The sequence below is a fragment of the Venturia canescens genome, chromosome 5 (genome assembly GCF_019457755.1).
Source record: "Venturia canescens isolate UGA chromosome 5, ASM1945775v1, whole genome shotgun sequence".
NCBI classification, from domain to species: domain Eukaryota; kingdom Metazoa; phylum Arthropoda; class Insecta; order Hymenoptera; family Ichneumonidae; genus Venturia; species Venturia canescens.
This window is the reverse complement of record NC_057425.1, coordinates 8,306,834-8,321,023: the sequence shown is the minus strand read 5'-3', so window position 1 is coordinate 8,321,023 and position 14,190 is coordinate 8,306,834. Positions and strand designations below refer to the sequence as shown.

Here is a 14,190-nt window from a genome sequence, read left to right as displayed (position 1 = left end):
TTATTATTGTGGCATTTCAAAACCCACGTTTCCTCGGTCGATGCCTTTTCAGGCCTAAAATGCAAAAAAATCAGAGGAAAAAAGGCAACGACCACTCCCCTCGACATGTCATTATACCACGCTTCGCCAAGTTACCATCATTTATTTCGTTCGCTCTGCGAGCTCCAGGTCAAAATGCAATTAAACAGTCTACAAAGCGAGTAATCCTCGGACAGGAAAATATCATTGCTTTCCAAACAGTCCCAAATCATAAATTATTATAGAAAATCGTATTTTTGGGCTTAATTTATTTTTGACAAATTGAGCAGAGCTACTGTCAAATCGACACGAGTTTCGGACATTTTTTTTCTAAGAAAACGACCGAGATCCACTTCCTTGTAGTCAAGCCCCCCGAATTAAGAGATTTTCGTAAAAATTAATCTGTTTAAACCCAATTTTCTGTTTCATTCAAAGAAATGTTTGAGTGAATTTCGAAATGAAAAGAAATTTATAAAAGTTTGATTAGCAAAAATATTCCCTCGCGAAATCATTATTCATAACGGTTTTTTGTGCAGCATTAGTATTATTTATAAAAAAGTGTTTTGATGCTTTACTTGAAGAGATGTCCTACTGAACGGTTAGAAACGCGTGTGTGCGAGCATAATGGGAATGATTCTCGAGCTACGTGTTGCTTGTTGAATCGAGTCGCGAGCTGGCAACCTACTTCACGCTGGAGATTCATAGAGATCGCTTGAGCGAAGTACAGCTAAGATGATTTTACGTCTCAGCTGACTGGACAAATAACGTGAATTTTGTGAGCCTAACGGATCGTCGTTTTATCTTTCTTCATTTTCCGAAATCTTCGTCGCGCTTTATTTTTATTATTTTTAATAACGAATTTTCCAACGATCGTTGGCGGTGAAGCAATATTTTCATGAGAAACTGTAAAATTTTGGCAGCACGTGGCTTTCCAGGGTACAAATATCAAAGAGAAATTATGGTCGTTTTACGGCAGCCTCTCGATACTTTGCTCGCAAAATTTTCTCTCGAATTCTGAAATCGACAGGCCTGAAAACGTTTCGTCTAACTTTCCACGTATCCGGGACTTCGACAGGGTTAATTTGATCGAAAATTCAAAGCCCGTGCCCCGAAAACGGCACGTGAAAATATGAGAATTTTGAATACGGTGAAAAGATGTAAAACGCACGAGAAGTGTGATTCGAGGGAGAGAGATTCGGCTTACCGGATGTTTTGCAAGAGAAGCTTATCGGTCGTGCTCTCAATATTTATTCATCATCCAGTTAGAACTAACGTACCTGAAAAGTCAGTCGATCCGAGCGAGCGACGAGAGGAAGAGGAAGAAGCAGCAGCAGCAGGAAAAGGCGAATAGAAAGAACGAGCTCGTCGCACTCGAGCCTTGGTTCAATGGTCCATTGGCAATTCGAAAAAAATCCGTAAACATACGACCATAGAGTTAAGCATAAAAAATAAACCGTCGAACGAATGTCCTCGTCCCGAGGGATTTACAAACTGCGCACACGTAATAACAGTACTTACGACGCTGCGATTTCACATACAAAATTCAACGTTCTATCTCCGGCTGCGTTGCTTCTGGTACAACAGCGAGAGAGACAGAGGCTAAATTTTCCCCAGCTAAACCGGATTTACGCGCGAGTTGGCGCGCGGTCCCAGCGGGGCCTCACGAATGTGGGCCGCTAATTGATAGCATCTGACAGTTTTTTCTTCCGCTCATCTCCTCCTCCACCGTCCCCGGGTCAACGTTTACTCGCTTATTCCACTCGCCACGATGCTTTAATTCGCAGAGACCTTCCCAGATCCGCAGCACCTTCGACCGGCCGCTTCCGGGCCGGACTTAACCGACCGGGCAGCAAAAACGCTCGGCGAATAATCGGCAAATATCGCGAGCGATTTATCGCGCGGCTTTATGGATACAGGTCGGACAACGAACTCGCGCAACCGGCAACTAGGTGCGGAAACCGGCAGACCGGGACTCCGAGAAGAGCGTCAGTCAGTTTTACCGCGCTCATGTGCATTAACGCACACCTTAAAACCCGCGAGTTTGTTTGCACAAACTCTACATCCGAGCACGTACGATACACACGGCCAAACGAACGCCTCTGCGCCGCTTCTTCGTGCTCACTTTGCTCCTCGACTAACGAGTCTGTGCTTCACCTGCTGGTGCCTCGAAACTCTACCAACTGTCGGGACTCGCCAACCGATTCAACCTCATGGGCTTTCTCGCGCCGTTTCCCCGATCCTGCCCTCCCTCTCCGCTCCCTTTCCACCACTTTGTGACTAACTCCTTCCTCACTCACTTACTTCCTTCCTTCCTTCCTTTTTCTTCCATGTCGAACGATCTACAATTATACGCACCTTGTGCTCTCCTCTGTGCAGGGACACTCGTCCACTTTTGCTCAGACGCTCGCAGTCTCGCAGATACTCCGGGAAACTGTGGACTGTGCTGACAAATATGAGAATCGAATTCCTCGGGAACGGTAATTTTGATCACGCGACTTTATCGAAGCTGGATTCGCTGGGGATAATCGAGTTCGAGGGGAAATGATGGTTTTGCGTTTTCCTGATTTCTCGACTGGATTCGAAACGTTTTTTTGGGTCAATTTAAAAAGGAATTTCTCGTGAAATTTCAGCAATCATTTGTCTCCTTTGCAGCTACGTTTTGTCTCGTCGTCAATTCCACGGAATATCTAATTTTCCGAGCGGAATCTTCAGGCATGGGGCATCACTTTTGAAGACTCGAAAACAATGATTTTAGAGCTCGCACCAAACTAAAACGCCGAAAACAAAGGAACGGATTTTTCACTGGACACTATCAATCAAAGGATTTCCAAATGTCTCGATTAATCATACTTATCTGAGGATCTAACGAGTTCAAGTTTTCGATTAAGTGTAAAAAAAATTCCGGAGTTGCCATCCGAGTGGCCACGAAACAGCGTGTTCAAACGTCACCTTTTCCCAGTTTGTCTAACCCCATAAAACGATAAATCATTTCGAGGAGCGCGCGGACGCGTGAGTACCGCGTGCTTCGTGGTTTCGGCTTGATGATCTCTGAACACGGATATCCGAGAGTGCAACAGATTGATAGGAGAATAAAAACGGAGCACACATTTTTGCTGATGGAAACACGCGGATATTCGAGCTCAAGTCGCACTCTGAATCGGGGGATCCAACGACCGCTAAATAAAATTGTAACAGAGAAGAATCTCCGGAGCGCTGAGTATCAGAAAAAAATCATTCGTTTCTCCATCGACCAATCAAATATCGAGTGTTTTCCAATAAACGAATGAAGGTAGTTCGACCGTTCCATGACCAGTCAAGTTTGCAGCTACTTTATGTTGATTAATTTTAACTCTAAATTATTAATAAAATGAATAAACATTTAGATCGAGAATATTTTTATCATAAGAATGCAATAAAATGTTTTAAAAATATCATAAAATATGAAATTTATACTTCTACTTGACTAATTAATGATTGAAACGCCGGTACCGGGGACACTTTAAATACGCACATAACCTAGGGAACATTTTTATCGCGCGAAAGAAAGTTTACATCGGTGTAATGCCACCGAGAAAAAGGAATGGTCAAATCGTTAAAAAAAAGCGAAGCTCTCGTTTCCGACGCGTCAAAAACTAAGCTTTTTTCATGTTTTCTTTCTTAAAAGTCCCGTAAGGTAATGTTTTTTTTTTTAAAGAAATGGAATCTGCGATAAATTTTCTTCGCGAAATAAATTTTTCTGAAGCTCGAACATCCGTGTATACAATTTTTCCACAATTAATATTATTGCGAGTTCTCCCAAAGGGTTAAAAACTCGAAATTGTTAATGCAATAATTCGAAATTTTGTCCCCCAAGAGGCTTCGGAACTGTGGTTATCGTTATCAGGGGACCTTAAATTATCATTTACCGGAAAAAAGTGGGCCTTTACCGTACTTGATCGAACGGCCGAACTGCTTTAAGCAAATTAATGAAAACGTGCTGGGAATTTTAAAATCATCAATTTCGCTTCCCTCGATCCGACGTGTAAGCTTCCGATTTATTTCCCTTCCTTCTGGATTCACATCGAGGCTCTCCCGATACCGTAACTCAACGGATATGCGCGCCCTCGCGGATAAATGCTGTTGCGAGCGTGTGCAAATATACCCCTTCTATCCGGCCTCATGAACGTTTGCATTTAAATATTAAATGTCCTGAAGCGGCAAGGTCGAGCGATACACAAATCCGTGAATGTGTGTGCGTCGTCGATGTTGATCGGCTCGTGTACGAAACTCTCTTCCTCTTTCATCGAGAGATCTGGGTCAAGATGGCTGCAGGATTCTTCCTGTGAATCTTCTCTCAGAGAGTCATCCGCGTGGTCATTCTCGCATGTATGGATTATTTTTTCGCCAGGAATCTCGAGCTTATTATCTCGTCTCGCTCTCTCCTCTCCTTTCTCGAATCCTCCTCGCGGCGAGTCGCTCAGGAACTCCGGAATTCTGCGGTATCCGAGGGCCTGAAAGCCTCCTCAATCTTCTGGTTCAACTACAAACTTTGACCAGTCGCTGAACGTCTATTAAGGGGAGGTCCTGCTCTAGAAAGTCAAACAAATCGATTGTTTTTCATTTTCATATATTTTTCTTCCATATGAACCTATAAAAACCCGAAAAAATTGCGAACTTCTGAATTTTTTTAGAAGCGTTTTTTTTCAAACTCGCTAAAAGTATGGAATTTCGCCATTTTTTGGGGTTTTCATAGATTCGTGTGGAAGGAAATGAAAATGGAAAAGAAATTTGGAATTTTCGTTGCTGACAATAATTACGATCTCCACGTTGTACGCGCAGCTGAGAAATTTCGAGAATGAGACTTGGCTCATAAACGATGTACAAATTGGCATTTCTCACGTAACAAAAATTTTTTTGTGCTCTTGAAATATCCTTGAAGCAATACCGAAAAGTGCGCTATGGCGAGTTATTTCCGTCCATCCAGAAACATTCCCGAAAGCAATAGATTTTTTCGACTTTTTAAAGCAGGATCCCGTTAATGGGAGATGTGGACGTTGGAAATCGTCGTCAATCGACATTTTGTTCCTCCGTAGCCTTTTCCAATAACGTGATCGAGCTCCGGGGTTCAGGATCCGGTTTTTCGGAAGCGTGTTCCTAGAAAGTGGGCAAATTGCGATTTTTTTCGGTCGAAAATCAGTGCAGCTGGGGCGAATCTCCGAGAAAATTTCTCGAAAGAATCTCCATTTCGGTCGTCTATTAAAATTTCACTCGTCTTTGAAAAACGACTGAAAAGATTCGAGCACGTGAAAGCGTTTTGTTTGTTTTTATGTCCAACCGCGACAAGTTAAACATTCCTGAGACAGGACAGATGTTCGAAAGGTCGAAAGCTCGTCTTAACGATTTTTTACACTTTTTTATGGTGCCCATGTAGACACAGGATAATGCAAGTTTGTCGTATTGTCCGTGGTTCGCACGAGAGAAGAAAAAAGATCGAGAGATTTCAACGTCCCTCTTTCTTCATCAGCTGGTGTTTCTGGTGGTGCTTCAGTGCCTGTTAAACTCTGACAAGACACGCACACATCGCTGAGAAAGATTCTCATCTCTCGCGAGGAATCTTTTCACTCGCTTCATCTTTATTTTTCTCCTCGCTTCTCCCCTCTTGGCGCAATCTTCGTCTAACTGTAAAGCGGCTCCTCGCCGGTCTTTCCCCACTCGCGTATTAAAGCTCTTTCTCTCTCGCTCTTCCTCTGTCTCTTTTTCCTCTTTTACACTCTCTTTCTTGGCTGTTATTGCTCTACCACGATGCCGCGGGTTTCTAACTCTGATGCAATTCTAATTATGCTCCGATCGAGGAAGTTACGTCGAATGAGGCTCGATCAGAATTCAAGACAATGTGTGCACCGATATTTCGAAAATAAAGTCGATTTTTCAAGCTTTTTATTGGAAACGGCCAATTGTTTTGTTGATCGATTATAGTTTGCGGGGAGAAAAATTGAGAAATGTCGTGAAAACTTGGAACAATTCGGTGGGGAAATTTTGTGGGCTTTTGGCAGCTCTCGGACGACCCCTTCGACGGATCCTTTCACTTTTCATTCAATTTTAGCCCCACAACGAAAAATAATTCGCACCACCCTGCAAGAGAAAGGCGCAAAAAAGTTTCGTGTTTGGTGGACCTGTTTTAGCCACTTGACCAAAGCACATTTGACGTTCTCTCGTTCCGTGATACGGAGATTTTTATCAGCTCGTTCCGGTCCAATCTATTCACTCGCGATTGCTTCTCGCGCTATAATTATAACATTTGCTACGATTTAATGAGCGCTTCGATCAATCAGAAATTATCGAAGCGTTGAAACCTGAGTGCTCCTTCGATTAGGTCAACGAAAGCAGGAAGGATCAACGCATTTTTACAGCCTATTTTGTCACGCGATGTTTAATTTAATGCTAAACTACGTTCCTTTTTTTACGAATAAACGGCGAGAAGAAAAGTGAAAACTCGCGAAATTCTTCGTGCTCGCTCCATCCTCCGCGTCCCCCTCATCGGCGTGACCATCGAGCGTCGACTCTGAAATATTGGACTTGGGAATGCTCCGCATCCGCGGACCACCTTTCTCCGGAAATACATTAAATATTATCGAACAATAAAATCTGCGTTATGTCAAAGCCCCGAGATGAAATAGACTTGAGCATCGCTCCAGCGAGAGTTTCCTTAAATACAAAAATGTCGAGAGTATCAAAACAAGTGACGTTCTAAAGTTTTTCTTTCCGGACTTTTTGTCTCGAGCAAATTCGTTTCTGTTTATCACAAGAAAGAATATTTTATTCCGATCTCGTGTCACTGGAAAAATTCCGGTTTCGGGTAATCTCGAGTTCGCCGACCCCGCGAGGATGAAGCGAGCTAGATTAAAAGTCTCCGTTCACTTATTTCCGAATGATAATAAAGTGAATTTCGGTAGCGGGGAAGAAAAATTGGTCGTGCACGCTCGCGTTTGTGTTGAGCCGGAAAACCAGTTGGTTCTTGTCGACGAATACAAATGTTGCATAAGTCTGAAAATAACGGGTTCGATTCTCGGACCCTTTCAACTGTGAACAAACGATAAGAGCAGCCGAGAGAGCGGCGTCGTATTTTATCCTCGTCTCGCGCGTGAGAGACGCTCGAGTGGAACTGGACGAAGTAAAGAGTTGGAGCAAGGACCACCGCATTTCCATAAGGAATTACGTCTCCTGCTCTCCCTGCAAGTGCACTCGTCGCGTGACTTTTTACAACGAACAATCTCAACGTGAATTATTTCACGATTAAATTACTCACTGTGTCACTCGGTCCGGGACAGTGCGCTTGATTTAAACCCACTTTATGCCATTTCTAATCCTAGTGACCAGAATTTATTCACTCGTGACGAAATCAACACGATTTTATAACAACCGGTTAATATTTGGCTGACGAGATTAACGCCGAGAGTATACGAGCGAAGTAATCGATTACGATTTTTTGACAAACCTTCAATTCAGTCACGTTCAACGATTCTTTCTTTTTCCCCTGGAATTCGTTCTCCCAATTACCCGTGTTTTTATGGCGACTCGAAAAAGCAAACTGCAGTCAGCGGCTCTCCGGAAACGAGTCCTTTTTCCAACGTAATTAGAAAAGGCTTCTGCGACGAAGATTTCCAGTTTGGAAATGATTGCAGCACTGTGGTTGGGAGGGAAAATAAAATGCGAAGAGTCGCGAGGGGAGATAAATCAACGGATGATCAGCGGCGAGTCTTTTGTTAGCAGGGAGCCAGGAAAAAAGGCTGGTCGCAGGCACGAAACGTCGTATATTGCACAGCCTTAACGACAATGACTTAGCTGATGAGCCCATCAGGATTTCGCTGCCTCGTATAAACGTTCCTTTCGATATTCCAAAGCGGCTCGGGTTTTTCGCATCGAATAAAAAAGAGGACTCGCACCGTGAGTTTCACTCGTTCGAGTGTTTGACGAAATGACAAAGTCCCGAGGAGAAAATGCGTGTCAGAACGTTTAACATTGTCGCCCGAATGATACACGTCGCGGCAGGAGCGTGCTGCGCGATTCTTCGTAATAACGGAGTGAGGAAACATCATATTTTCGACGCACGCTTATATGAGCCGCTGGAATTTTCTCGAGCTTATTCGCTCCCGACTCTCGTCCCTCGGAGGCTCGTCGCACGAGCAACATTCCGATAAATCGTAGTGATTTCAACACACGAGCCGAAGATAAAAAAATATTTAAGATGGGAGAAAAAGAAGAGAAAAAAAGGGCGGAGCATCAACCGGTGCCGTGATCGTCCGAGCGGTCAGGCAACGCGGTCGTGCCTTCGGCTCCTCTCAAGCCCATTGGTCGAGCGACCTGCGTCTCTGCGTCGGAGTAAACACGTTTTTGAATTTATAATTATCATCAACGATCCTGTTGACACCGCCAATGAATCTAAGGTCGTCCGGTATTCTCTCGCTATAAAATCCCCCCGCCCGATATCACTCCTCCGTATTTAGTCTCGTTGAGAGCTTCGCTCAGCAGCTTCGATCACAACGCGATGGAAAATCTTAAGGTGCGCATCTCGTAAAACCGCTGTAAAAATCCTAAAAAATCGCGCTCAATCGAGCGGACTCGCGGCTCACGCGGATCGAGTCGTTGCGAGCGACGATTGTGTCGATTCTGATTACGGTCCTGATAAGGTCTTCTTGCAATTCGACGTTGTAATTGCGTTAATCGATTACTCGTTGATTTGTTTTTTCATTGTTTCTGCGGATTTTATAATCGGATGGACATTATTGAGGTTTGAGTGATCCGAATATTGACCGATGTGCCAGTGATTAAAATTTCTTTCGAAGAATTTATATGGGATTAAAAAACTTAATTCATTCGTGCTTTCGTTGATTTTTCCAAGATTTTTGTTCACTTCTCGAGGCCTGGAAAACCGCGAGAACATCGAACTCGCATTCTGAATCGACGGGCATGACCCACTTTGAGGGAAAAAGTTCGTCTAGGAGTTGAAAAAAAATGAAAAGTTTCACTCAAACTTTGTACTCGGCGCGCGGATTAATTGCGCCCTTAAATTCAGAGCGCTCGCGAGATATCGCCAGTTTTAAGGCCCTCGGGAATAAAAGCGTTAATGCTAATAGCCAACTAATTTGCAGTATTTATCGGGCTTCGGCGGGGAATTCGCCAGCGAGGATCCTCGTTGCCCGGGCTCGCTTCCGGCCGCTCAGAACACACCGCAAAAGTGTCCGTACGGTCTTTACGCCGAACAACTGTCCGGCACGGCGTTTACCGGTAAGTAAATTGTTGCCTTTCAACGTTAATTGAGGTACGTCATTCAAGAACTCTTGAAAGTGTACGGATGTACAGGGTGTCCCGAGAGGGACCTCGGAAGTATAAAAAAACATGTTTAATCTCGAATTTACAAATTTTTTGATCTTTTTTGAACTTTTTTGAACTTTTTTTTCATTAAAAAATATCAAAAAAGCAGGAAAAATTATTTGCTTCTCGAGTTTGGACATTGGATGAAAAATGAAAAGATTGATGAAGTTTTCGGAGCACCTTGTACATTCCTCAATTTCCCCGGCGTAGGAAACCGCCTTAATAATCATAAAACTAGAAAAGCGTGCAGATTTGTACCATTTTTTCTTTTTCTTTTTTTTTTTTTTTTATTGTCCATGTACATATTTGCACTACGAGCGTGCGACCTGCGCCCAAACGATCGAGGGAAGCGGCGTGTAATTTTGAAGTGATTGGTAAATTGCAGCGCCGAGAGGAGAAAACAAGAGGACGTGGTTTTACAGAATGAGACCATCCGTTTGTCACGGTCCTTACAAACATGATCCGAAATTAGCGTCCAGGCTTCGACGAGATTGGGACAAAACTTTGCCTGATCCAAATCCGGTAAGCTCGACGTACTAATCTCCTTCGAGAAAGCTCATCGTATCGTTAAGGAATAATCGAAATTAGAAATTCCGGAAAAACTGAAAATTGAATTTCGAATTCGCGTGGAGCGCGAAACCGTTTTCACGGTCAGTCAGTCAGCGATGATTCGATGAAAAACGGATTCGTCCAATTGCGTCGAAAACTCGTGAAAAAAACAAGAAAATCGAGCACTCGATCTCTTCTGTCACTCCAGTTAAAATCAAAAATTCAAATAGAAACGTATTTTTTCATTGGCTGTACGAAAAGTTAATGAAAACCTCAATTTTTCCATCGTTTTCGACTCAAAAGTTGAGAAAAAACTATTAAAATTTTAACCTTTATAAATATACGAATAAAATCGAAGAGCACGCGACAAAAATTGCATGTTTGAAGAAAGCTCTTGATACGTCGCAGTAAAATAAAATTGAGAAAAAGATGCGACGAGCTCGTAAGAGTAGAAACGTTTCCGAGAGCACGTGAAAGTGCACATTGAGAGCTTGATTGTAATACGTCCGAGCAGCGTCAGCCAGTAAAGTAAGCAACAAAACTCGGACTCGAAATGGTTAGCATTCCACGCTCGTTAAATTGTCGCGAATTCACGTTTTCTCGTGTGTATCAGGGTGATTTGATGGAAGAATAAAAAGCGCCGAGTACATGCGTATGCCGTGGTAAGAGTGATCCATTTAATTGCAGCTTCGTTGGAGAGCATTCGAGTTGCCTGGTGGTCAAGAAACCGTGGACTTTGTGGACGGTCTTCATACGATTTGTGGGGCCGGTGATCCGAGTTTGCGAAATGGAGCGGAGATTCACGTTTATCTGTGCAACGTTTCCATGGGAGATAAAGCCTTTTATAACGCCGATGGAGATTTCCTCATCGGTAGAGAGCAATTTTTTCGGGACGAGAGTACAGCTTCTGTATAATTCTTTAAGGGGGGTCCCGCTTTAGAAAGACAAAAAATCGATTGTTTTCGGGAGCGTTTATTGATAGACGAAAATAACTCGGCGTCGCGCACTTTTCGGTATAGTTTCAAGGATATTTCAAGAGTACAAAAACGTTTTTTTCATGTGAGAAATACTAATTTGTACACGGTTTAGGCGCCAAGTTTCTCAGCTGCGTACAACGTGGAGAGATCGTAATTATTGTCAGTGACAAAAATTCCAAATTCTTTTCCCATTTTCATATATATTTTCCTTCCATACGAACCTATAAAAACCCGAAAAAATTGCGAGATTCCATACTTTTAGCGAGTTTTAAAATAAGCCTTCTAAAGGAGAAGAATATCACTTCAACGTGCTGGTAATATAGAATTTCGCATTTTTTTCGGCTTTCCCTCGGTTAATATGAAAGAAAAATTAATGAAAATGAAAAACGCTCGATTTGTTTGTCTCCCTAAAGCAGGACTCCCCTCAACCAAGGTCGTTGCGTATCGGGAAGAAGGAAGCTGTGAATTTCGAGGGGGGATAAAGTGTTGAGAAAAAATGTGCTCCCCTCGTGAATAATGAGCGTTCGAGTGAGGAGACTCGATCCTTGCTTCACTGATAAAAATAAACGCGCATTCATAAGCACACGAAACAAGCATCGGCGGACTCCGGTTTTTATAATATTTTAGCATAAAATCAGGTTCGCCCGTTTTACCAACGAGATTTTTATTCCCCAACGATTCCAGTGCCTCAGCTCGGAGAACTGGAAATCGCTACCGAGTTCGGCAAGATCCGATGCAAACCGGACGAGATCTGCGTGATCCAACAGGGAATGAAGTTCTCCGTGGGGGTTTCCGGCCCCTCGAGAGGCTACGTTCTCGAAGTTTATGACAACCATTTTCAACTGCCGGCTCTTGGACCGATCGGTAATCAGGCGAACGATCTCTCGCCCAGCGAAGAATCTTCTTTCAAACGATTTCTCTTTCCTTCCCTCTCTCTCTCTCTCAGGAGCGAACGGCCTTGCTCAGCCTCGAGATTTCCTGACTCCCGTTGCCTGGTACGAGGATCGCGAGGTCCCTTACAAAATCGGTTGCAAGTATCAAGGCAAGTATTTCGAGGCGTCGCAGGAGCACAGTCCGTTTGACGTTGTCGCATGGCACGGAAATTACGTCCCCTACAAATACGATCTGGCACGTTTCATGGTCATCAATTCCGTCTCGTTTGACCATTGCGTAAGTAGCCTTGAAGTCGTTACGGAGCTTTGCTCGTAAGACCGAAACTCTCGGCTCGGAGAAAAACGGTTTACTAAATTTTTATTTACTAGAGTATTCCCGAGTCTGATGATTCTTTTGAATCATTGAAGATCTTCTCGCGGCTTTCGTGTCATCGAAATTCTCGATGCCTCTTTTCAGGATCCATCCATCTTCACAGTCCTGACGTGCCCGTCGTCCAAACCCGGAACCGCCGTCGCCGATTTCGTTATTTTTCCTCCGAGATGGTCTGTGCAGGAGAACACTTTTCGTCCGCCGTACTATCACCGTGAGTATTATTTAAAAGTCGAAAAGCTCGATGCGCCATACCAGCGACGAGAGTTCCCAAATTCCGATCAGCCGAGTTCGCAATTCGCAACTTGCTCGATTTTCCCTCGACAGCAGCGATCGTCGTAACAACGTGAATCATCACGATTCAGTGCCAACGTTCATTTTCACGCGATCGGTACAAAAAGTAACGTTTTCCGTTACGAGAGTCCGAAACAGTGAAAATCGATCCTGTATAATTGCGTTGAAAGAAAGGGATTTTTTTTTCTCTCTTTTTTTAATTCCCTCTACGAGGCACACGAAAGTCCACTGGTCACCACTTAAGGGGCTCGGTCAAGCGGCTTCGAGCGTGTCTTCGTTACGGTACAACTCCGACAAACAGCGAAACAGAAAAAGGGAGAGGGCGAGTGTGTGTGTGTGTGTGTGCATGGCTCGGTTTGGAATCGAGGAGAGAAAACCCACGGAATTCAACGTCGCATCCCTGATTCCGGGGAATGTCAATCATTCCTCGGCTTCGTGAACAACAGTATGGCCCCCTTAAAGAATTTTTATTCGCATTCGCTCCTCTCGTGGGCACCGTTTCTTTGCTAATTTCCCTTGTCCAGGGTCACGCATCATGTGGAGTAAAAACGCAAATCAGTTTCGTTTTTTCATCCCCTCTTTCCAAACTTTCTATACTATCGAGCTTAAAAAGAGAGTTTCGATATAATTTCCATCGACGATTAACCGATTTTGCATTTTAACCATTCGAACGATTTTTCGAACGAATGTGTCAAAAATTTGCTCGTTCTGAAATAAATGTGAAATTCGAGTGGTGCTTTTTCTCAACGTGATAAACGAAGGATTTACAAAAATTGCGGTCAGCATTTTTTAAAAAAGAAACGGGAAAAATTTAAAGTTTGTATCGCTGAATTCTTGCGATGACTCAGTCTGGGCAGTGAGAAATAATTTTGTTTATTCAAGGGTCCCCCCTTAAGGAAATCTTTTGGTTGCAGTGCGACATCAAAATGGTTTGGAACTCGAAAAAAATGGCAGCTGCAACGATTTTTGGAAAGAAAGTTTGTCGAGATATAGAAGCCTGCCTTAATTTGAATAAATTGAAATGATAATTATTAATTCTGTAATTATTCAGTGAAAAGTATGAATATTTTTCAGTCAGGAGTATTTTCGTTAGGACAGCGAATTAAAAAAAGAATTTTGTATATTTTCTGGTTGTATCGTTACTTATCGACAAATTGTTATTTAATTTCAGGAAATTGCATGAGCGAATTCATGGGTTTGATCAAGGGTCGTTACGAAGCGAAGGAGGAAGGATTTCAAGCTGGAGGAGCTTCGTTGCACACCATGATGACACCGCATGGACCGGATGCCCAGTGTTTTGAAGCTGCATCGAAATGTAAATTGAAGCCAGAACGCGTCGCCGATGGTACAATGGCGTTTATGTTCGAAACGTCATTGTGTTTACGTTTGACCGAGTGGGCTTTGAGCACCGAAAGCCTTGACAAAGATTATAATCTCTGCTGGCAGGGACTCCAGAAACATTTCGACAAATCCAATGGCCTTGAGTGATAAATTGAACTCAGTCGCCGATTTTTCAAAATCAAATACTTCGTGAGCTTGAATTCGATTATTATTTGTGGTTTTATGGTGCATTTTTAAAGTTTGTTTTATTTTTGTTGGTTAATCGTGCTTTCTATATGCAATAATGAAAAACAACCGTTTTTACTCTCGTGTTTTTCATCATTTAATCGTAATGGAATAGCGTAATTTGTAATAAATGAGTTTTAGAACTTAATAGAGTACACACAGTCACTAGGTA

The 14,190-nt window shown here is 43.1% G+C and overlaps 2 protein-coding genes across 4 annotated transcripts in view; one reads left to right on the top strand and one right to left on the bottom strand.

The window, feature by feature from the left end:
* LOC122410425 (protein bangles and beads) overlaps positions 1–2,184 on the bottom strand; it is a 19,232-nt gene extending 17,048 nt beyond the window's left edge. Inside the window, exons 1-2 of one of the 2 annotated variants that reach the window (XM_043418538.1) lie at positions 1,537–2,184; positions 1,296–1,395 (exon numbers count right to left, since the gene is read on the bottom strand). The gene's annotated coding sequence lies outside the window, so the exon portion shown is untranslated. Of the gene's footprint in view, positions 1–1,295 lie in introns of both variants that reach the window. The other variant, XM_043418539.1, reaches the window with a different exon arrangement.
* Positions 1–14,190, top strand: part of hgo (homogentisate 1,2-dioxygenase) — a 17,763-nt gene extending 3,573 nt beyond the window's left edge. The window contains exons 1-8 of one of the 2 annotated variants that reach the window (XM_043418552.1): positions 8,441–8,557; positions 9,147–9,282; positions 9,755–9,891; positions 10,606–10,789; positions 11,580–11,759; positions 11,842–12,065; positions 12,246–12,372; positions 13,624–14,190. In XM_043418552.1, coding sequence (XP_043274487.1) covers positions 8,543–8,557; positions 9,147–9,282; positions 9,755–9,891; positions 10,606–10,789; positions 11,580–11,759; positions 11,842–12,065; positions 12,246–12,372; positions 13,624–13,940 — 1,320 coding nt within the window. In that variant the 5' untranslated portion in view covers positions 8,441–8,542 and the 3' untranslated portion in view covers positions 13,941–14,190. Of the gene's footprint in view, positions 1–8,440; positions 8,558–9,146; positions 9,283–9,754; positions 9,892–10,605; positions 10,790–11,579; positions 11,760–11,841; positions 12,066–12,245; positions 12,373–13,623 lie in introns of those variants that run through there. The other variant, XM_043418553.1, reaches the window with a different exon arrangement.